Source organism: Electrophorus electricus, chromosome 12 (assembly GCF_041902795.1).
Source record: "Electrophorus electricus isolate QZ-2024a chromosome 12, ASM4190279v1, whole genome shotgun sequence".
NCBI classification, from domain to species: domain Eukaryota; kingdom Metazoa; phylum Chordata; class Actinopteri; order Gymnotiformes; family Gymnotidae; genus Electrophorus; species Electrophorus electricus.
In genome coordinates this window covers 13,580,602-13,605,000 of record NC_137508.1, presented here as the reverse complement: position 1 = coordinate 13,605,000, position 24,399 = coordinate 13,580,602, and the positions used below count along the sequence as shown (strand labels likewise).

At 54.2% G+C, this 24,399-nt stretch overlaps 1 protein-coding gene across 6 annotated transcripts in view; it reads right to left on the bottom strand.

Annotated features, from left to right (window-relative positions):
* Positions 1-24,399, bottom strand: part of meis1b (Meis homeobox 1 b) — a 57,797-nt gene that overhangs the window by 6,706 nt on the left and 26,692 nt on the right. For 3 of the 6 annotated variants that reach the window (XM_081724078.1, XM_081724077.1, XM_081724082.1), the window contains 3 exons: positions 24,023-24,168; positions 11,081-11,157; positions 236-369 (listed from right to left, as the gene is read on the bottom strand). In XM_081724078.1, coding sequence (XP_081580204.1) covers positions 236-369; positions 11,081-11,157; positions 24,023-24,168 — 357 coding nt within the window. The remainder of the gene's footprint in view (positions 1-235; positions 370-11,080; positions 11,158-24,022; positions 24,169-24,399) is intronic. The other 3 variants (XM_081724080.1, XM_081724083.1, XM_081724079.1) reach the window with 2 other exon arrangements.

Below are 24,399 nucleotides of genomic sequence, written 5' to 3'. Positions count from 1 at the left end.
CCGGCGTGGGCTGGACGGCGGTGCGGTTGCGTTTTAGCCTTGGACGTTGCAACCATGCCATCGTTATGGTTCCCGTTTCAACGACTCATCCCCCCTCCCCCAATCACCCGCACCCATTTTTTTTAAGGCCGTTAAACGGCGGGCTGACTCAACGGGGTTAGTGCTTGGGGTTAATCGGAGGGATTTTAGTGGTGAGTCAGTCCCACCACCTGGTCGGGGCGGTGGGGGTGTTTACCGGTGGGCAGGCCTCCGGATGCACGGGTGGAGGCGGGCTCGCGCCTGAGCACAACGGTTACGAGGAGGGACTTGCCTGCTCGGTTGGACTGGTCGATCATGGGCTGCACTATTCTCCTTCTCGCGTTGATGAACCTGGAAGAGACAGAAAGGGGGAGAAGGCGGCGCACGGTGAGTCCTGTGAGAGCCCGTGAGCACACCGCCGAAAGCCCCGGTCTAAAACAGTCCAGACCAGCCCGGGCGGCTAATCGAGAAGGCGAAGAAGGAGGGCTTATTTTCCTTTTCCTTTAAGTCCTCGAGTGGGAGTGAAGGGAGTGTCACGGTGAAATCACCACCAACAGAGAAACGTATACTGAACTCACAAAGCCTACTGGCTTGTACAAACTCGCTCTGCTTCCACATACTCTACCTCAGTTAAGCAAATACAGCTAATCCGCCAAATGGTCTCTCTCGCTGTCCGTCTGCCTCTCTATGTCTGCCTGTCTGTCTCTGTCTCTGCAAGTTTGAGAAACTTGTCTTTTTTTGTATTCCCTTTTACCTTGGATCACGTATTCAGGTTTTTGTTTTGGGTTTTATTTTTTAACACAGTTGGCATGTATGGTGGGAGTGAGCTCTGTGCGGGAAAGATTTGAGCAGAAACGTCACCTCGTCACACAGCAAACATACGGGGCACATTCAATATTGTGTTGTTGTTTTTTTCCTGTTTCCCCTCTCCAGAGAAAACAGAACATAAATGTAGGCTCACTGAAGAGCTCGGGAGTAGCAGAATGTAACCTTTGGAAGCTAAAAAAAAAAAAAACCACAAACAAAAAAAAACCTCAAAATAACATATCTGGAACACCCAGCCACCCACCCACCCCCGAATCACTGCGCTGTACCCGGTGGCTTTCTAGCCGTGATCACCCTAAACCTTCTCGCATGACCCCCTGACCCCCAGTGACCTCCAGGAGGGCAAGCTCAGGGGTTCCGACTTGATTTATGTCCCCTGCTGTTGCCACAGTTGGACACTTCCATTTCATCCTTTGAGGGGGGAATTAGTAGACTTTTAAGGAAACAATAGCTAGGCCATTCTTTTCAGGAGGATGAGGGGTGAAGAGAGAGAAAGCAAAAGTGATAGAGAGACAGAGAAACACAGAGAAAGAGAGAGAGGGAGGAGGAGAAAGAGAAGAGCAAAAACTTGTGCTCCTCCACTAATTAAATGCTTGCGGCTCCTTTAAATCCACCGCCCTGGCTCACACAACTTAGGGGACGTCTGCGTTTTACAGTTATCGCCATTATCACTCTCTCCGACATCTCGCTATTATCACTCTCTCCAGTGAAAAAGAGAGTGCGGCGGGAGGGGAACGGCTCCGACACGGCAGCACACCCTCGAATGAGGGAATGTCTGGAGTTTTATCGGCAACCGCGTGGGGAGCAGAGGGAGGCTCTGCTGGGCCTTCTCCCCTTGGCCCCCGTCTCTCTGGCTCCGGGGGTCAGAGGGGGGTCACTGTTGTCTATCCGCTGACCTCTGCTGTTGAGGTTTCCCTCGCCTCCCTCTCTCTCGGTCACTTGGTCCAATCCGCCCTCAGACTACGGAAACAACATGGCTTCTGCTGTTCTTTTTTTTCTTTTTTTTTCCTGGCGGATTTATTTTTTGTCTTCTTCTTTTAGAATTTTTTTTTTAAGGTATCTTAAAGCTTCCTCTCTCAGGACTCACCATATCTAAGGCCAGATGCACCAGAAGACTGGAACAAAAGACAAGTGCTACACAATAGCAGGCAGGGAGGGGGGGAGGGAGAGAGAGAGAGAGGGAGAGAGAGAGAGAGAGAGAGAGAGAGAGAGAGAGAGGGAATGAGAGGGAGTAGGAGAAGGGGGGCAGTAGGAGTTGTGAGCAAAGAGAAAGAACGGTCATGCTCTGCTTCTGTGCAGCAGGCGGACGGTTAAAGGAGGCGGTCAGCGGGGGTGGGGGGGGGGGGGTAGAGTGAGAGAGGGTGAAAGAGGGAGGGGGTGCAGAGATAGAGGGAGAGGGAGATGCACCAGGACTCTGCTAGAGCTACCACCACCGGCTGCGTTGGGAGTGAGCGGTTCACCCCTGCGCGACCCCGTCGCACTGCAGTGCCGCGTTTACGGCCTGTTCAGTTTCAACTTCCCATCACAGCACAATGAAGGCGGTCATTCAGCCTGACCAGGGACAATGGGCGCCTATTTTGGAGCAAAACGCCACCGGTGGCACCTCAGAAGTCGGGTGAAAGGAGTAGAGGATGGGGTGGGGTGGAGGGGTTGGGTTGGGGAAACTGAAAGGGGAGGGGGGGGACCACGCAGAGCTTAGAAAAACGACCGAATTAAAGCCACTTATGAGTCAAATGAGGCAAGTGGGGTGGAAAAAAGAAAAGCACCCAACTCCCCCCCAACTCTGACCACCGCTGCCTCCACCACACCTCCACCACACCTCCACCACCCTACTCACTTCTCTGTCCTTTCCTGCTGCTCCCTTCCCCTCGCACGGAGAGGGTGGGGTGGACTGCTGCCTGCCCGGGCCCCCCTAATAACCCGTTCTCATTACAAACGCCCAGGTGTAGCCCAAACAGCACGTGAAATGGCCAATTAAAAGCAAGAAATTGTCTTTTTCATCAGCTGCCTTTGTCGCGTGACCAATTACGGGATAATTTAATAACCTTCGCTGGAAAGATCCAGATTGGAGATACAAAAGGTTACGTGGCGGCGTGTCTATCTAAATGCATATGAAGCAGGCCGTTTTCCCCCAGCAAGGCTGCTTTACTCGCCCGCGCCCCACGCGCCCGACCCGCGTGCGCCCCTGAGCCGCGTGCGCCGGGCGCGTGCGTCTGCCGCGGCCCGCCAAGATTCGCTCGTGAAATCGCATTTGGCCCGACTCAGCTGCATTTACATGTATATTAAAATTCCACGCAAAGGCACGGAGCTTGTGATGACCGAGGAGGAAGGATGAACCTCCCGGACGTCTCTCGTCGCGACGACAACAACAACAAAAAAAAAAAGAAACCCCCCGCATGCCGAGACAAAGGCTACAGTTTGCACGCGCAGTGGAATTCTCATGCAACTGATCTTTCATTGACACCAGGATGGAGACGTTCTAATCGACATTCTAATTAGGGGGCCACGCTGAGACCGCCGGAGGTTTTGCGTGCACAGGCACAACTGTGCTTTATCTGTACTCCCCCTTACACACACACGCGCACACACACACAGGCATCATTGCCATTGTCATGGCACCATCATCACACCTCTTTGGTGATGCCAACTTTATTACCCGCGCCTTGAGCCGAGGAGCATTTACTTAAGTTATTCGCTCCTCTGGTCTACAGGCACATCGGAGGACTGAGAGCATTGCTCCTTTTCGTCTCATGGGAGGACTGAGAGCATTGCTCCTTTTCGTCTCATCGGAAGACTGAGAGCATTGCTCCTTTTCGTCTCATGGGAGGACTGAGAGCATTGCTCCTTTTCGTCTCATGGGAGGACTGAGAGCATTGCTCCTTTTCGTCTCATGGGAGGACTGAGAGCATTGCTCCTTTTCGTCTCATGGGAGGACTGAGAGCATTGCTCCTTTTCGTCTCATGGGAGGACTGAGAGCATTGCTCCTTTTCGTCTCATGGGAGGACTGAGAGCATTGCTCCTTTTCGTCTCATGGGAGGACTGAGAGCATTGCTCCTTTTCGTCTCATGGGAGGACTGAGAGCATTGCTCCTTTTTGTCTCATCGGAGGACTGAGAGCATTGCTCCTTTTCTTCTCATCTGAGGCACAAAGTCATAAAACTCTGTGGTGGCTCGGCCTCCCCCTCTCTGAGTCAAGCCCAGGTCAGTCTCGCAGCCTGGCTCGTATTTGAACAAACCCGGCCAGCTGTTTGCTGCACACATTCCATTTACACTCATGCCACCAACATATCCCCCCTCCCCTCTCTCTCCCCAATCGTTTCTCTCACCTGCTCTTACCCCTTCAGCACAGACACACACACACACACACACACACACACACACACACACACACACACACACACACACACACACACACACACACACACACACACACCTCATTACAGTGACTTAGGTCTCAGCAGTGGCCTTCAACAACCTTGGTTTCAATTCTAACACATCTCAGAAAGCAGGTGGAAGCCAGCCATGAAGCTTTGGCTCACATAGCCATGCTCCATGACTCCACACCCACACCCACACCCATCCGTCAACACTCAGTGTTGCCAATCAGTGGAAGGGTCACCTCTTCACCAGTCATGTAAGTCTCTACAAATATGTACTTGAATTAGTTAAATTGTTCGTAATGCAGACGAGATCTTAGGTGACATGTGAATACTACAGGTAAGAGGCATGACCAATAGCACATGACTCCGCCCCCCCGTCACAGATGTGGTACTGCGGCTGGGGGGAGCACCCCACCCACTCACCCGCTGTCCCTAACCTCCACAAACATTACCGGGATTAGCTAGCTCCCATCTCCCCTGCCCAAAGAAAACAGTCGAGCTGAAGACGGGGCTTTCGGGGAAGGGGCTGGCCTAATCCCTGCCACACCCCCTCCCCTCGTAGCGGTGAGCTGCTATTAGTCCATCGGGTGCCCCACCCCTCCCTCCCCGCGCCTGTCCCTTAAGGCTGGAAGCACCCTGGGAGCCCCGCACACCAAATAGAGTTAAAAACCTTTCCATTACCGGAGCTGTGAATCTGCCGTCAGAGGCGGCGTTTACAACACGGGTTCTACCACCTGGGGCCCCGGGGACAACCCCAGTCGGTTGGAGAGATGGATGCAGAGAGAGGGATGGGTGGAGAGAGAGAGAGAGAGAGAGAGAGCAGAGAGATGAGGGAGGCCACTGAGCACCTCTGATCTGACACGTGGACGCGTTGTTTTTTGGTCCACTCAGGTTTGGTGTTACTATGTTGTGCTGGGAAATGAAGATGTTACTGTTTGTAGGTTAAGGCCTGAACTGAGAGTCTGAGAGAGAGAGAGAGAGAGAGAGAGAGAGAGAGAGAAGCTTGCACTCGCCTGGAGCTGGTGACTATGAGGTCATTCTTGGCAGCATGTGATTACTCACTCTCATTTTTCCCCACACAGCCCAGAGAGAGAGAGAGAGAGAGAGAGAGAGAGAGAGAGAGAGAGAGAGAGAGAGAGAGAGAGAGAGAGAGAGAGAGAGAGATCGAGCGAGCGAGAGAGAATGAGTGTGAGTGTGTAAAGTACAGTGAGACAAACAGACACAGAGCCTTAAGGGAGACAGAAAAACAGGCTAAGACAAAGAGACAGTGGGAGAGACAGAGAGAGACACACACAGGAAAGAGACAGACAGAGAGCGACAGAGAGAGACATAAGCAGAGGGGAGAGGCGCCCTGCTCTGCTCTGCTCTCTTCCTCACTTCACAAACGCAGTTCTGCAAAGTTCTCTGGCCACGGCCACCTATGCCCCTCTCCTGCCTTCAGGCTGCCCTGCGGCCCAGGCTAACGCTTTAGTCGGGGGGACGCTCTCTCTCCCCCACACGCGCGGCCCTGGCGAAGCCCATCGGATCCGGGTGTGAATGAAAGGAAATGACTGGATGGCAGTGCTTTTTTTATGCTTTTCCTCCTGCCCGTCGCCACGGTGGTCTCCACCAGGTCCTTTAGCTCCGGCCCGCCATCCCACATCCCCACCTGTAGGTTAAGCTATGTTTTCCTTTATGGCCAATGACACAAGGACTTTGCCAGCCGGCCAAAAAACTCCGTAGGACGCCCCAGCAGTTACGTACGTCGGAGAACTGGTTCCATGGTTTAGTTTTCTTTCTTTGGACATTTAGGTGCCCAGTGAGAGAGAACATGTGATCAATTCGACGACACATCAGAACAGTCGCAATTAAACACAATTCGCTGAAGACTGAGGGAGACCTGAGCTGCCTTGGCCAGGCCGCCATTTATGACGACTGCGCAGTTACTGTTTACACGAACCGCTAATCAATCCGAAACAGGGCCGGGCAGCTAACGGCAGGGTCAGGCGCGGGCCCAGGCGCACGGGCTCTGCGCGCTTTTACTTTCCTACCCACCCGCTGTCGTTCATGTGTAGATTTCACCACAAAGGAGAGGATTAAAAAGAGAGAGAGAGAAAGGAAGAAAAATGTAGTCTCCGTGTGATGTAAGACAGAGAGAGCGGAACGAGAGAGGGGTGGGAGAGAGAGAGAGAGGGGAGGGAAAGAGAGATCGGTTGAGAGAGAGAGGAGGGTTGTACCCTTGTATGGTTCACAGACTCTGCACAAATGCACATGTCTACACACACACACGCTCACACACGCGCGCTCACACACACACACACGCGCTCACACACACACATTGCCAGAGTCGTCCATCCACATACAACACATCCCCAAGCCTAGAAGGAACAATTCTCTCTGCATCCCAGTACTGCTCTCCAACACCCATAAATACACTCCTACACTCCCTTCACACACACGCACACGCATGCACACGCGTGCATGAGCTCTTACAAAGGCATTGCACATGAGAAAATGTTTCTGCCTGAGCAAGAAGCACCTTTTCAGCAGTAACACACACACACACACACACACAATCACAGTCAACCAGATGCATGTGTACCCACTCACCCAAACACACAAAGACACACACGCAGAACCACTCCGACTTGTCTGATGTTGACATAACGCAGATAGAGATCAGGTCTGAGCAAGTGCTGAAATTCCAGTATGGCACAATTGTTAGCAAACACTCCAGAGCTGAGTGAGTCCAACTGTGCAGAAAGACAAACAATAATAATAGCTAGGCTCATCAATCTGGGCCCGCTGATGTAGCTGCAGCTCTGGGGGTGGGGTGGGGGGCGGGGTGTGCATGCCTGGGTGATGCTGGGGTAAATATGGCTTTTGTTGGGCATGGCGACCCCGGGGTGAGATGGTATTTTGTTGAAAGGCCATGGAGATTCACGCTAAAGCACCTTGACAGCAAGGCTGTGTGAAAGCTGCTGCAGGGCTTGGGCAAAGGTGCACCTCACACACACACACACACACACGCACGCACGCGCACACACAGACACACAGACAGACACACACACAGACAGACACACACACAGACAGACACACACACAGACAGACACACACACAGACAGACGCACAGACAGACACGCACAGACACGCACACAGACACACACACGTGCGCGCACGCACGCACACACACACGCACACGCAGACACAAACGCACACGCGCACGCAGACACAAACACACACAAACACGCACGCACGCAGGCATATAAACAAACATGCACACATGCAGGCACACATGCAAACATGCACACATGCACACACACACACACACACACAGAGTGACTAAACTGCATTTAAACACCTAACCTAACTAACTGTACAATATCTAAAAACCCTTTTTACCAAAAAAAAAACAAAAACAGACACCTTTCCACTTACTGCAGCAGCAGACCCAAAGTGCCATATCTTGGAGATACCCACTGGGTCAAAGGTCACGTTTCCCCTCTAAGCCTTAAAGAGCATTTCCAAAGAGCATGCACTAAGCATGAAGCAATCAGCCATAGCACACTCTGAACAAGTTTCAACTGCTTTTAGCAGGGCGGGCCTGACTGTCAGGGAGGTGAAGCATGCCAGTCATGCATCTCCCTCTCCCTCTCCCTCTCTCTCTCTCTCTCTCTCTCCCTCCCTCCCTCTCCCTCCATCTCGATCCCGTTCCCTCCCTCTCTCTCTCTCTCTCTCTCTCTCTCCCTCCCTCCCTCTCTCCATCTCGATCCCGTTCTCTCCCTCTCCCTCCCTCTCTCCCTCTCTCTCCTTCTCCCTCTCCCTCCCTCTCTCTCCCTCTCTCTCCTTCTCCCTCTCCCTCCCTCTCTCTCCTTCTCCCTCTCTCTCTCTCTCTCTCTCTCTCTCTCTCTCTCCCTCTCTCTCTCCCTCTCTCTCCTTCTCCCTCTCTCTCTCCCTCTCTCTCTCCCTCTCTCTCCTTCTCCCTCTCTCTCTCCCTCTCTCTCTCCCTCTCTCTCTCCCTCTCCCTCTCTCCCTCTCTCTCCAGCTCTCTCCCTCTCTTCCTCCGTCTCGGGCGGGGAAACCAGATCCTGGCTTTGTGTGGACTCTGTTTCTCTTAAGTAGCCCCGCCACACTTCTCTCCATGCTTTTAAGACTTTCATAAAAGCCACCTTATTGACAAAACAATCCATCCCTGAGGTTTAAACACCATCTTTAAGGGCATTATTAAATTGCGCCAGGAAGGGAGGAGTGGGCACGTGAAACCCGATGACCCGCCCATTGATTTCACATCAGTGCTCTTTATGGAGTGGCCCGAGAGCACACACGCTCGCTTATCGCCAGAGACTAAAACTTCCCCTCTGTGTCTCCCCCCCTCACTCCTGCCCTCTCCCTTGCTTTTCCTGCTACGCTTTCTCTCTCTCTCTCTCTTTCTTTCTCTGTTTCTTCGGCAGAGAGGGTTACTGTAGAGGATCTTGCTTGTAGATCTGTCTGCGTGCCTCTTCCTCAACGTCGAAGCGTCTGTGTACGCCTGCCGGGAGGCCACCTTCCTTCTCCGGCGTGCTCCTCTGCTCACGGGAACATAAAGCTGTGCACGCAGGTGTATCTAAAACCCGCGCCCACCCCCCTGTGCTTACAGCCACCCGTTGTTTTGTTTGTTGTTGTTTTTTTGACCCTGTATTTACTCATGTCGATTTACAGCGCCCGTGGCGTGGGACGCTGGGCGTTTCAACAACGCAGCAGCGCTGGTTCATTTCAACACGTGAATGCGGACCGGAAGCCCCACCACCCCCCTCCGTGTTTGCGGCAATAATTCATGAGCGATCGGCATCCCACGCTCCCTTTAGCATTTTTATTTCATCACTGGCCCATCACGTCGCATGGCCCTCATCAATAATGAAGCTCTGTATGTGCGTTAACAAGTCCACGGGAGCACGGGCTGGTATGGAGAGTCCACTGTATGCCACCTCCTCTCTGCTTGGGCTACAGACTACATGTGTGTGCCTTGACTCATTAGAGGACCACGGCTTGATAGACAGTGGCATGTATTTCATAGACAGTAGCATGAACTGACAAATTTGCATAATTATATGCATACTTATATAATTTGCATACTCGCATACTTATATAATTAGCATACTGGCATACTTATATAATTTGCATACTCGTATCGTTATTTTCAGTCACTGTAGACAGAGGCGTGCGTGAGCAAAACGTGGTGTCACTGGGGCGCTGAGGAAGGAGTGGTCATTGCTCGCTCTGTTTGATGAATTTCATCACTCTGTTTTCTGCAGCTCAGAGCTGTGTGTTGGCCCTGTGTTTTGACTTGCCTGATAAATAGAATCAGAGCTCAGGATATTGCCTCTTAAAATCAGTGGGTCAGGAGGTAACATCACCAGGGGTTGCCATGGAGACACCCAATGGTGAGCTTCCGACGGCGCACAACAGGCCTATGGAGGAGCAGAATCCTCCCGTTAACCCACGATGTGTCTTGCTCCCTCCCTCCCCTCTCACTCCCTCTGCCTTCCTCCCCCTCTCTCCCTCTCTCTCTATCGCTCTCTCCCTCCCTCGGACACTTTCCATGTTTCCCCTGTTCCCTTAGACACACGCACGCACACACACAAACACAGGCACACACACACAGGCACACACACACAGGCACACACACACAGGCACACACACACAGGCACACACACACAGGCACACACACACAGGCACACACACACAGGCACACACACACACGCACACACACACACACAGGTGAGCACACACACAAACACAGGCACACACACACACAAACACATACAGGCACACTGCAGAACACAATATGTGAGGGGGCAGAAAGATCTCAGCATGCGGGCTTTAACAACTAATACCCCTTAGATTAACCATTCCCAACACATCTCTCACACACACACACACACACACACACTCACACACACTCACACACACTCACACACACACATTCAGTTGGTGCTGCTATTGTTCCACCATCAGTCAAACTCTGCTACGTTATCCAGTACCGCCGCCGCCACCGGGCCCGACCAGGCCCTGTGGGCATGTGACCTCATCCTGTGCCCTGCCGCCGCCTCAGTGCCTGACATGGACGAAAGGTCTGACCTCCCATGGGTTTCTGTGAGGTCACAGAAATTGATAACCCCGGTAGCATTCCCCCGTGCCAGCCAGACTGCTCCCCGCCGAAAGAGCACTTGTGTAAATTAATCCTCTGAAGGCAAATATGTTGCGAGCAGCCTGTTGTCTCCAAGGTACCAAATTGAACAATGGCACGGATTATGTTGTTAGAAATTACATTTGGTGTAATGGGCTTTAATCCGTCTCGGCAAGCTGGCCTGTTCCGTCCACAGCCAGGGAGGGTTTGTTAAATGCAGCCGATACCTACATCAAGCCCCAATTTATTCAGCAAAATGGATTAGGGCATGTAATCAGAACCTTAGCAATATTAATCTCTGACACTTATGCAATAAGGTCTGAAAGCGTCCCGCACAGGCTGGGGGAGGACTTTCGTGTTGGGACCTGGCAACCCGTGCCCGTCTGCCCCTGCCTCCCGCGGCCCTGTTCGTTAGATGCGGCTAGCAGCGGTAAGTGCGCGGTGACGGACACTTGAGCCCCAATACTCACGCCAATAGTCGCTCCAAAGTGTCAGGGTGAGCTCATGGAGAGCTCCTGCTGGGACCCACCCAAAATCCCTGCTGCCGATACCACTTCGTTCGGATTGATCGGAAGGCAGACGAGGAGGTGGAGAGGAGAGAAAGCTCAGGCGTTCGGGCGAGGGGGGGTGGGGGGGGGGGGGTTGGGGTGATTACTTAAATCATTAGAAGTGGCATCGTTTGCGTGTAAGCACAAGTGGTACGATTGACTTACCAGTTGTTGACCTGTAGGATGGTGAGACCAGTGTCCTGCGCTAGCTGTTTCTTTTGCTCTTCCGACGGGTACGGGTGCTGCACAGAGGAAACACACAAAAGCAGAGAGGAGAAATATGGTAAATAAAGCGCTGAACGGACAGGTGGGCCGGCGAGGGTGGGCGGCCGAGACGCGGTGGGCCGTTCGGGGGAGGGAGCCGCAGCTCGAACGTCGGCAGCCGCAGGGAGGAGGGCGCCGGCGAACTGGCGGAGCAGCTGTTAATTAGCGCGAAAAAGCGAGGTGTGTCTCTTAGAGTCATTAATGGAATATGAGATCGTGTAATTAATGGCAGTGAAAAAGGCAAGCCAATTATAAAGTTAAGTGAAGTGTAGAAACAGAAACATTAATTAGAGCGCCGTGCGGTACAAACGCAGTCCAATTTATTCCAGACGCCTCCCCTCGGCTGCACAGCCACGGCCACGCGGTGGGGGGTGTTTGGGGGGGAGGAGGGGGTGGAGGGGGGTCGATTGGACGTCTAACGGCGTCCGAACGGCGGACGGGACGTCTCTCAGCCGTGTACGGGTGGCGTACTGATGGTGGATGTCGTCTGTATGGTCGCCGGGGTTACTTAATGTGGGGTCAACAGCAGGGGTGACTCGACGCCGCCTGAACGTGCTGATGTGCTTGGAAAGGAGAACCGGCCCTGGCGCGCTGGTCTGTGGGAAGCCGGAGAGAGGACCGGGCTGGCTTACAATAGAGCGTAGCAGCGGGGAAGCTGCTGGTTGGGAGGCTAAACAATGTGCACTTCATGAATAAGACAACACAGCTTGTGCTGCGGAGCCCCACATGCAAAACGGTAAGAGCAGGGGACAGCTCTGCTGCCAGATCAGGGGAGGGGGAGAGAGAGAGTGCAGTATCACCCACAGGAAGCATGGCAACCTTCAGCATTCACACCGTTTTCCCATCATCCTCCACCAGTGCGATGAAGCCGGTGGTGACGGCGGTCCCCGGGACCCTGAGCGGGTCTATGGGTATCGGCTGCCACATGCGGCCCCTCAAAACGCATTAGCCTGGGGACGCAGAGCCGATCAGACCGGGGGGGGGGGGGGGGGTCAGTTTCCCAGCCCTACAAACTACAAAGACCCAGTTCATCTGTATTGATAAACCGATAATGGAGACCGAACATTATTACGAATTCCTAATAGATCTAGCACGATTTCCGTGATATCGCGCTAAGCTGACCTGGATCTGGAGAACAAAAACATTCAAATGAAAAAAAGTTCAGAGGCTAAACTTTGAGAACAAAGACCTCTAAGGATGAAAGACACAGAGCATGTCGGCTCCGTGACTCACCTTCTTAGTCAGCGTGATAAATGGGTACGCTTTTATGTCACCCCCATGCATATTTGTTTACTGGGACTCCCACAGTAAAGGAGCAATTTCTTTATTAGTGTCATTTCACTGTGATTCCACTGTGCCTAACTGGAACAGAAGGTTCTGCATGCTACAAGCCTCCAGCTGCTTGGTGGGTTGTTGGGGGGGGGGGGGGGGGGTTTGCCTTCTCTCTCTCTCTCTCTCTCTCTCTCTCTCTCTCTTTCCTTCTACCTCTCAATGTCTTGTTTGCTGCCAGGGTTCCGAGTATTCGTTTTATCCAGACTACCGGAACTGGGCTAATTCCGTCACATCGCACCGCCCAGCTCCGTGAGAAAATGGGTCCCGGACCACAGTACACTAGGACACACCGCTCTCCGGGGATCCCCGGTGCTCACAGGCGGACAGCGCCGTGGCATCCCACAGGGGTCATTGTTTCCTGGGAGGAGCCGTGGAGCTGCCGGTTCATCAGTGAATTCAAGTCGGCTTGAGGATTTTTGGTGTGTCGTTTTGGGGGAAAGCAGATAAGGAGGTGGGAGCAGCTCTAGAGATGAGGAATTTTAAGTAGTCGCGAAATAAGATGGCAGATCAGCATTTTCAAGATACCGGCTGAAGGACGCAAGAGTGAGGGGGAAGGGCTGTCAGCCGTTAATCCAGTTACATCGCAACAGGTGGGCTTTAAATGAGCGTGCGCATCAGGGGCAGTCCTGAAGCTCAACTACACTTCAACCTTCCCGCTCGTGAGCGGTTTCTTCACACGACCGGCAGCCAAGCACCGCCTGCTAGCAGCGCACACCATCCACTCAGTTGTCACGGCAAACGGTCGGTAACCGCATCCAGCTCCAGCGAGAAGCAGGGCCTCAGTGCCGGAACACAGAGGGCTGGGAAGGTGGAGGGGGTGGGGGGAGGCGCCGCACTTGCACGGCTCAATAATGCCACTCATTAGAGCCTGATTACCCATGCTCCCCGTGGCTCTCCGACGCCTCCTTCTCCGATGGGCTCCCCTCATGGCTCACACCTCTATATGATTTCCTCCCTCTGCTTGACGCATTCCCAGATGCACAGCACATTCGATTTCATGCTCGCTGCCATATTCAGTTATATCAAAGCATTCCTAGAGCAAGGGTGTGTTTGTTCAAAAAAGTGGGATTTTTTTTTTCTTCCGTTTTTAACTTTTTTTTTTGTATCATAGCTTCAAAATGCTTAATTATCTTGTTGTCGAAAGCAGTGTAATTAGAATTTCAGTTAAATAGAGACTAGGCGAAAAGATTATTATTATTATTATTATTATTATTATTATTATTATTATTATTATTATTATTATAGCTCAAGAGAAAGGCCGGGTATTTTTAATCCTCTTGGCAAGCGGAACTGGGCGGGAAGTGTTTCTCAGGCTCTAGTGCTGTTCTTTCACGGAGAGAGCGATAACAGCGGCCGAAGAACAGATGGAAAATTTCGCCGCATCCTCCCAGCATTGCCTCTGCCTATCTTAATGATATGTCTCGTCCAAATATCCTACTCCTTTCATCAGAGTTTCCAGCCTGAACGCAGTCGCTCATGCCAGGAGGACCGTGTCCTCCCTGTGCGTTTTTGTTCCGTCATGAATCTTATCTGTGCGTGCGAGCGAGCGAGCGAGCGAGCGAGAGAGAGAGAGAGAGAGAGAGAGAGGGGGCAGTGTGGGGTTCCAATAGCACTCTCAAAGCCGGTTTCCTCAGCCAGCCTGTGCTTGGGCGAAATGTGCGTTCCAGGTTCTATCGGTCAGATAAGAGACGGGGAGCAAACCCCCACCTCACCCCCGCAGCCTCACGCACAGACCGCAGCCTCACGCACACACCCGAGATATAAACCCTCCACCCCACTGCTCCTGCGCCCCCTGCCCACAATGCCGTGCTGCACGGCTGAGCGTGTGGGTGAACGTGCTCCAGACACTGGAGCGGGGCTCCGGGAGATTCCCTTAAGGGGTCTCGCAGGGGAAGTCAGCGGTAACAGCAAAGACTATGTCAAGGGTGGGCGGGGCAGTATGCGCTGGGGGAGGGGTTGTGGGGAGTGGGAGGGATCTGGAGCGCCCACAGCCGTTCTCCTTATCATGACAGTGCACACGATCCTCCGATTCCCGCCGAGGGGAGAGCTGGTTCGGATGTCTCTTTTATCTTCGGGTTTCCTCTCATCTTCTTCCCTTCTCTTCATCTCGGGTCTACCTCCTCCGCACTCAAGTCTGAGTTTCCGACACAGTTCTGCATGAGTCAGCATCGAGCTTTGGCCTGTGCGGCCAAACACGTCCTCCCCAGACAGGACATCGAGCATGTTTTATATCGGCCAGTTAACTACAATGAACCCCCCAACCCCAACTAAACACCCCCCCCCCCCCCCCGGCTACATTCTTCATCTGCATTAGTCGTACTATCAGTTTTCTATTTAAGGGAACGTTTTACTATCAGTTTTCTATTTAAGGGAACGTTTCTCTGCATTCTCTGCGATTTGGATTAAAAAAGTTTTCCACAGAAGTTTAAGCTCATAAAACATGCTCCTTATGGTCTCTCAGAAAAAGCTGATACTCTGGGCCAGAAAAGGCGGAAGTTGAGCGCACCGCCCTCCACTCGGGTGGGTGTCCCACCAGTCGCCGTCTACTCACCAACCCCGCTAACCATCCACGCAGCCAAGAAGCACCATGGCATGCAATGTGAATTGTTTTCCAGTCAGGCGATTCGTGGACAGCCAAGGTCAAAGGGGGCGGTGGTGGTGGTGGAGGCCCCCTCTTTCAAAGTGGCTGAGCACGAGTCCGTTACAGCTGGGTCTCCCACCGCTGTCTCACCTCCGTATTCTGTGGGCCTAATGCCCATGGAAACCGAGCCGCCCCTCAGGAATGACTGAGGCTGGATCCGGGGGCCTTTTGGGCCGAGGTGTCCTGCAGAGTATCGTAATGGCCCATCTGAGATGCGCTCCCTTGCTCCGAGACGCGGCCCACCTCCTCCGCCTCCTGCGGTGCTCCGGAGTAAACAGGAGCAGCGCGCTGGAGCTTCACCTCCTCCAGGTGCGGCTCAGTCAGCGTTACCACGGCGCTGCTCCGGGCCTTCGGCCAGGGAGCGCACCGCCCACGTGGAGATTACCTCCGGTGGCTGCGTGCACGGGGCCGCATAGTCACTGCTGCGTCAGTCACAGAGATGGGCCGCTCTGCAGTGCCATTACTCTTCTCCTGCCGTCAGGAGGAGGTGAAGTGCCGTGTCTGAAAATGCTACTTTCGAGATTCCCGAGAGAAAGAAACCAGCGCGAAGCCCTTTTTATTACAGCTGGCAGGAAGGCACAGCCGTGGCCCTCGTTAAGGCTGCAGAACAGCCTTTGAAAGGGAAAGAGAGAGGCATTGGTTTTCCCCTTAAGAGTGCGCGCGCGTGGGGTAAGGGGCTTTCCGGGGGGAGGGAGAGGGACGTCTTCCGTTTGGAAAACAACCGCAGGCCAGGGTTTAAGGTGGTCTTTCGGGCGGGCGGGCGGGCGCGTGGGCGCGGAGCCCGGCCCGCTCCGAGTCGGAACGCCGAGGAGCCTCTTTCACGGGGAAACGACATCAAGTTCACGAGCAGCTAAACCGACGCAAAGCCCGCGCATGAATTATTCACGGCTGCTGTTTCCTGAAAGCCCTGTTCTACGACCGGGAAAAGCCGTAGAAATTTCACCCACAGAGGCACTTTTTTTGGTCACTTAATCCGTCCTGGAGATTAAAAAAAAAAAAAAAACCCTGACGTGTCAGATCTGGTCTTTGGCACTTTAATTAGTCTCTGCGTGTCATAAACATCTTTTGGTGGCTTAGGGGGGGTGAGCGAGGTGAGGCGTGGGCTTGGGAATACAGCCGCTTGATTTTGGACGCGGCCGTGGGGGGTTGGGTTTACGTGTGTGTAGTTATCGGCGTGGGCCGGATTTACAGATCGGCTTCGACCATTCCTGAATAAAACCCCTAAGCCTTCAATGACTGGATGAGCCAGGGGTGGGAGGGATGACGCAGTGTCAAATACAGCAGCGTAGTCAGTCGACAGGCAACAGTGACAGGCTGGGAATAACAGAGGGCTGAACAGAGGAGCACTTAACTGTGGGGTGGCAGGGAGCACTGGAATGGCTTTTTCATATCGCATGCAGAGGTGTGGTCTGTAGGCCAGATGCACCAATGTTTAGAGGCCAGTACTGATCTGAGACCAGCCAGAGCTAACGAAAGGGGGTGGGGGTGCTCTTCAGAGTCATTCCAGAGCCCAGGAGTGGGGTGGGAAGCCCATGTTTAAGGGGGATGCTTGTTGGCCCACACCTGCTGCTCGCAGTCACGGGCTAATGGTGGTTGTCGGGGGGGGGAACTGGAAGCTCGCTGGACTGCAGCTGATGAGGCCAGGCTAATTCAGGGGGGGTGATTATGTAGTTTACTGGACCACTAAACCTCTTTAAGCTTGTAATTACAGCCTGTCGGAGTGGGGGAACATTCAAGAGCATTTCAGGCGAGCCGCCCACAGCGCCAAACCTCAGGGCTGGTTGCCCGGGGGTACGGGGGCCACGCCCTCTGCTGGACAGGTGGCAGCGGAGAGGCGGAGCCTGTCCCCCGAGCATGCGAAGCGGCAGCGGAAACCGGGCCTGCACTCTCTGTAGCCACGGGGTAAACACGGTGTTGTTCTGACCAAGAGGACTGAGAGACGCAAAGTGGCATTGCGTAGGATGGCTGGACGCACGGGGCTGGACGCACGGGGCTGGACGCACGGCTGGACGCACGGCTCCTGTCCGCCCCTCTCTGTTCAAGTGGGCGTCGCTGTAGCGCCTGAGCTCACTGTGCGTTAAACGGTAACAGAATCAGGTTCCCACAATGCACCGTGTTCAGGTCTTTTACGCTACCTTCGCTTCCAAGGAAACGGCCCTTTAGCTAATGCTGCCGGAATGTGATACTCTATGGAAACAATTTTTTCCTCTTTTTTGGGACGACGACGACGTGGGGACCAAATTCTAATAGCCCACATGATATTATTATGTTATTATCATAATTACCCCTTTTGCCCTCGCAATTTTAATGAATGTTCATAAGGGAGCCCGCAGGGAGGGGAAACCTGGACATGGTTGAGGAGGAGCTGGATGGAGGTAAGGCAATTGCTCCCGTATGCTCACTCTCTACCATCAGGAGAAAGAAAAAAGGAGAAGACATGCAGGGGGCTGGTGGGTAGAGAGAACAGCGTCTCACCCTCCCTCCTGTTCCCCTCATCTCACTCTTCTTCCTTCTCCCTCGCTCTCTCGCTCTCTCTCTGTCTCTCCACGCTGAAGAGAAGCCCTTCCCCGTCAGGGCACAGCTTCTACAAATCGATGACTTAATCTGTCGTAGCACAACAAGAGCGCGGCGCTTTTCACTGGCAACGCTGCAGAAACGCTCCGGTGATAAGAGAGCGTGAGAAGAGAGTCCCGCAGACAGGCTCTCTCACGCGCACACACGCGCGCACGCCCCAAGCAAGTTACCTGCTAGTGCTCTGTCGCTCACCGCTAGCCTGTGAGGGGCGGCCCCCGCCTCCCACGCCGCACGGTGGCATCGAAACAAAAGGGGCAACCGAGGAGCGAATGACCGCTCCGCATCAGGCCACTGTGAAGACGTGGGAGAAGGAGACTGATCTGCTTGTTTAAAGCGCCTTGGGCCCGCTCCAACCCCCGCGCCAACTCCCGCCGCTCACCTCCGGGGGAAATCGATGGCTGCATATGCGCACGGGCTCTTAAAAGCGCTACCAGCGCTGGCGCTCGGCCCACGCCGGCTCCATTGAACCGTCTACACACTCGCGGCCGTTCCCGACGAGGCTAGCGAGTGCACCGTGAACCCGAGTACCCGAGTGCCGGGGGTCTCTGCCCATCCAGAGGCCAGGGGACGAACATCACGCCCATCGCTTCAGAAAGGTCAGAACAGGCTCAAGCCCAGCTGCGCCACAACAGTCTGTGTGCCAAAGCAGTGACAGCGCCCTCTAAAGGGGGTCACGGGGCAGAACGTGACGGGGCTGTGGAGACCGGCCCGGCCTGCATGCAGGACGGCAGAACCTGCAGGACAGCAGGACAGTGGGGGGTGCCGCCGAGGCTCTGCTGGGCCGCTGGGCAGCTGGCCAGCGGCGGGGAGCCCCCGGGCCCTGGGCCCCAGACCTGCCCCCCGCCCCCCGGAGAGCCCTGGGCTCTGACTGGGCCTTTTCATCTGCCCCCGCACAGAGGCCGGAAGTGGGCAAGTGCGGGTCGAGCCGGCCTGAGTCTTGGGGAGGTCTCTGCCATCTCGGGTGCGGACGCCTCCGGCCAACCCTGGCCCCCGACGGCGAGGCCCAACCGGCTGGCTGGGGGAAGCGTCGGCGGGGCCGCGACTCCTTCCGTGCTCAGAGGAGCGCCAGAGTGGGCCGGCCAGCTGCCGGCAGCCCAGAGGTCACGCGAGTTAAAACTCAACTGCCCTCCAGGGACACCAAGGACCAGCAGCAAACAGTGTCGCAATAGAGAACAGGGGAGATGTGGAGGCAAAAGCAGAGAGAGATGGAGAGAAAAGAATGAGAGAGGAAAAGAAAGAGCGAGGGGTCAACGAAAAAGAGTCCGTTTTTCGACTCCCCCTAATGCCCCTAATGTTTAGGTGCAGCTGACGCTCGGGACTGGGCGGGTCGGAGGGGAGAAAGGCCCCGCAGTGTCCCGCTCATCAATCATGGCACAGATGGCTAGAGAAGCCCCCCCACCGCAGCCCTCGTCATCCGGTGACAGGGAGGCGTCCATCGGCCAGTGGGCCTGCCAGTTGGGGCCATTCTTCAAAAGCCACGCCTGCGCCTTTAGCCTGTCAGCCTGCAAGGCCCGCCAGTGATGGATACACGTGGCCCGCGCACTCTCTCCAGGGGTGGGTGGGTGGGTGTGTGGGAGGGGGCATCCATCCACAAAGACCAGCCCCAAAGAGTTGCCGGCCCCACATCCCAGGGGCCTGTCAGTGGGGTAATTGATGATGTTTTCATTACAAAGGTGTAGGAGGTGGGGGTAGGGTGGGTGGAGGGTGGTGGTGGGGGGGCACCCCCCAATGGGCAGCCTTGGGCCCAAAATTGATTTGGCGGCTACTTTGTCAACTTTGTTGATAAGCATTATGCCTTTGCTTCCAAATCTCTCTCTGTCACACACACACACACACACACACACACACACACACACACACACACACACACGCACGCACGCACGCACGCACGCTCCATAAATATCCAAAAGACAACACAACTGAAACAAACAAAAAAAAAGCAGTCAGTTGGGGACAGAGGCTCAGTTGACAGCAGCGCAGTAAAAACAGGCGCAGGACAGGAACCCAGAGCAGGCACGCAGCGAGGAGAAATCGCTCCAGCCCCACTTCCACGGCGAGACGCAGCGTGGCCCATTCCTCCCTGCCTGCGAAAGCCCTTTGGCAGTGCCTCCAGAGCTGACTCAGATGAAATTATGAAATAACCGGAGATCCAAGGCTGCTAAATTCAATTTCCAAACATTCATCTGACTGGACTTTTTGCTCTTGCTAAAATAAACACCCACAAAAACAAAATGAGTGAATTAAAGAAAACAACAGGATGACGATTCCAATTTTACAGAGCAGATTCATTTGTTTCTTTTTCCTAAACGGGTCTCCCGAGCTCTGGCCGGGGCAGGCAATAAGGACCTCGGATGAGGGCCCCCGCCGCCAGATCCCGGGGCCGCACGGCGTGCTGGGGTTGCCATGGGTGACCAGCGTGCTGACATCCTCGGGCTCCAGCAATAAACAACCAATGACTAATGGCATCTGAGGCCTGGTTGACCTCTGACCCTTAATGGACACACTTTTTTTTTTTTGATGAGGGGGATTTTTGGACGAGGCTGCTCCAAGTGTTCTGGGGGGCTAACTGCCCCCGCGTCTGTTTACAAGGGCTTCCCTCTTCCTGCCTGAGAGGAGCCAACACACTACTGGATGCCATGTTGTAGGCAAACAAAACATACACTGCAGATCCACTGGTTAAGACCTCCGAGGATTACCGCTGGAGAGCAGCTAGCACTTTAGGCTAACATACAAACCCAGGGGCAAAGATTATGCGCTGTATGTGTTTCTAAACAACACTACCGTGAGAGGCGTTTTAAACGAAGAGACAGCCACGGTGGGTTTGGTGACTACATAGTGGTTACTATATAAAGCCCAATCAACACTTAGCAACAGAGCAGTGAAACAGATGACAGAGTACTAATCAACACTCAAAAGCCAAAATAAGTGATAAACACCACGGTGTCCCCACTTCCTCTACGGTGTATCTCCTTAATTTCTTAATTAATGGCTCATCCTGCAGATCAGATCAAAACGACTGGGGGCCAGGTACGCGCGGTGCTCCTCACCCAGAATGGAGAGGTCCGGCCCCTCAAAAACCCCACCGGGCCGTGCAAGGCTTTATGCTCTGGGAGGTCATATGCTGAACATCTGTATTTCTGCTCGCCGAACGTAGGAAATCCCCACCAGGCAGGGTGCCCCCCATCCCCACCCCCCAGCCCTGGCCCCGGGCGAACACTACAGGGGAACAAATTCGCCGTTGAACTCCCCGAAGAGCAGCCCCGAACCCAGCGCCCCCCGCGGGCCCGGCCAGGAGCCCAAAGGCCTCTGCATGGCTGCGCCGGGATGAATTATAGCGCTGTTCACACCTGGTTCTGGTCAGAAACGCAGCACAGTCGAGGGGTTCTTTTGGTGAAATGTGCAGAGAGCAATGCATAGAGAGAGAGAGAGAGAGAGAGAGAGAGAGAGAGAGAGAGAGAGAGAGAGAGAGAGAGAGAGAGAAAAGAAATGCCCTGCTTCCACCAGCTCTGTTCCATGTGTGTTCACAGGGTGCTAAATTAGGACCAAACTGCATTAGCTTTCCAGTATTAATGCTTTCCAGTTTCGTTTCGTGAGAGCGAGACCATGCTGTGGTTCTGCCCCACCAACCCCCCACCCTGCCCCCATGCTTTATCCCTCTTTGTTTTTATAAGCTATGAGATGGAGGGTTACCTGTTTCTCTCCAGCTTTGTGTGCAAACAAAACAAATGTTTGGCTCTGCCTCGCCCCGCCCCGCCCTGCCCCGCCCCGCACGGCTTCCCAGCCAGGACTTCGGTACACGGTCGCAGCCAACATCTGAGGGCTGACTTCCATCTAATTACTCGATGGCGTAATTTTGCAAATTGCCTTTTCATGGAGGAGCCAGGGCGCTAAACCGCAGGCACGCTGGGAGTCCGGCCCGGCAGCTCCTATTGGTTGCCCGCTCTGTTAAACAGGGGAGCTCGGTTTCGCAAGAGGTTGCAAACGCAGGAGGAGCAAAGGTGGAGTAGAGAGTCCCAGGAAGAGTCAGTCAGAACGGAATGTTGGGAGCTCCTCCCTGGGCTGTCTGGAGTAGGAACTAACCAGCTAACCAACAACAGCGGCCAGGTCCTGGGCCTTTGTTTTGCTTTCTGCGCCGCAAAGTTTACTGCGACATGTTCGCACCAACGCTTTACAGAGTGGGCAGCCGTCAGCTCGGGCACATTGCTTCCAGACCTCATGGAGGCCAACGCATCAGTTCCTGTGACTTAACAAAAATAAAAAGGAAAAAGTCGTTCGATCCTGGTTAAAGCCCTGTTTTGTTGTCATCCATATTCCGTCCCCCCGTCTGGCGCATTCGTTCTCCGTCTCTGTCTCTCGTGTGGCGGCTTCACTGGTTGGCTCGTGGCGTGGACCCTCTCCCCAAGTCTTTGCAGAGGGCCGTCGTAAAGCTGCGTTGTCCGTGAGGCCTGTTGATCGCCAGCGGTTTAATCTCCGAGAACCAGAGCCTTCCATGTACCGGATTAGTGGAGGAGAGCGGAGACCGGGGGCTCTTGTGCGCCTGTTGCCTCGTCATTCGCACGCATGTCGCACACGCTGAGGCTGAGGTGCCCGGCCGGTCCAGCCCCGCACCCGGCTCTCAGTGAGGGGACGTCACTATGTGTGGTGCTGGCAGGCCGGCTTTACAGCGCGGGTATTCAGTGCTGCAGGCTCCAGTTCTGAAGACCTCCCCCCACCTCAACCCTCACTCTCTGTGCATAGTCACCCTTTGGCAGACGTGCTGTTCTCTCTCTCTCTCAGACCTGCCGGGGTTAAGGGGGCTGCTGTTGGCAGAATCACAGCATCTCCACATTTAGTTACACTGCCCCTTTGCCAAGCAAGCCAGAGAACACAGGCGCACACACACACACACACACACACACACACACACACACACACACACACACACACACACACACACACACACACACACACACACACACACACACACACACACACACACACAGCTCTGGTCGTGCTGCCAGTAAACTAGGACAAACCGGACAGTGTGCTCTCACCATTCCGAGCACTCCTAGCCCTAATGTGTGTGTGTGTGTGTGTGTGTGTGTGTGTGTGTGTGTGTGTGTGTGTGTGTGTGTGTGTGTGAGTGTGCGTGTGCAAGAGAGAGAGAGAGAGAGAGAAAGCGTGAGAACGAGAGAAGGAGAGAGTAGGCCGTGTGTGTGAACTAGCAAATGGCTTTCTTTTCACACACCTTTCTCCTGGGGCCCCTAAAGTAGTAGGGGGTGAAAGTGTGTGTGCGTGTGTGTGCGTGTGTGCGCGACAGAGAGAAGGTAAAGGGGGGCTAGGGCAGATGAAGGTTTTGGGGGCCCCTGGGGTAGTCTCTGTGCCACAGATGTGAGAATGGGGGTGAACACGTGGGTGCTTTTAGAAATGATCAAATAGGTTCCCTTTTGACTCGGCTTCGAGTCTGCTTAGAAACCCATCGCCTTTCAGCACCTAAAAACAATGACCGGTAGCCTTAATTGGAGCATTGTCTGGTGATCCCAAAGCCATCTGTTTATCTTCCACATTCATAAAGCGAAAACTACACTGTGTTTATTAGACTCCAGAGTTGATCGACAGTGCCTGCCAGGCATGCCTGCGCGGCCTGTGATTGGAGCGTTAGGCCACTGGTGCTGATGTGTGGAGATAAATGGCGTCCTCGTGACACTCCGATTAGCTTGCGGTGAACAGAACAGAGGAACTAGCGCTTACCAAAGCGAGCGGAAAAGCGGACCGCATCACTGTGGTGCATTTCCCCTGCCTTTCTGCGCTCCAGGTGGGGACAAACGTAGATGGCTAACCACTGAGCCCGAAATACCAGCGCTGCGTGACACACACACACACACGCACACACGCACGCACGCACACACACACGCACGCACGCACGCACGCAATGGCTGGCTGCTAAGCATAAATGCAGGCATACTACACTACCCAGCTGCCCCTTGCATTCTGATCATGTGACCTGGATGGGTCTGCCTGCCTCTGTGCTGTCTGGCAGCTGGTTTTTTTTTTTACATGCATCAGGCTCTCTTGCACCATGTGCAGGCATGTACACTCACACTCACACTCACACTCACACTCACACTCACACTCACACTCACACTCACACACTCTCCTGTGCTGGAGAGCGGATCCTTCCATTAACATCCTCACACTCCACAACCGGAATCCCTTTCCATGCCCCTCAGCGGAGGTGGCACTCCACTGGGTGGCCCGCGCGAGGGGTCCCGCGTGTGGCGCAGCGCGGAGGGGACGGGTGGCCCGGACCCACTCACCGTCAAGTGCTGGAAGAGCCAGGCCCGCATGATGTTGGTCGCTACTTTGGGGAAGATGCCACGTTTCTTATTCCTCTTCTTCTCCTTGTCGGGGTCGTCGTCGTCGCCTGTGCTCGGGGAGGCCACGCTGTTGTCCAGCCCGTCGCCTGTCAAGACACACACAGTGTACAGTTTACGACCGGTCTCCCCCCCTATATAAAGGGGCCGAACCCACCGAACCCACACCAGCACTTAAGGGAAGCCTCTTTAAACAAATTCATGTTTAATTCTTTTAGAATCAAAGCGCAGATGGAGAAAGAGAGGAAGAGAACACAAGCACACGAAGAACTGGTAAGGTCGTATTTTTCCCCGCTGCCGTTGCTGGAGAAGAATCGGTT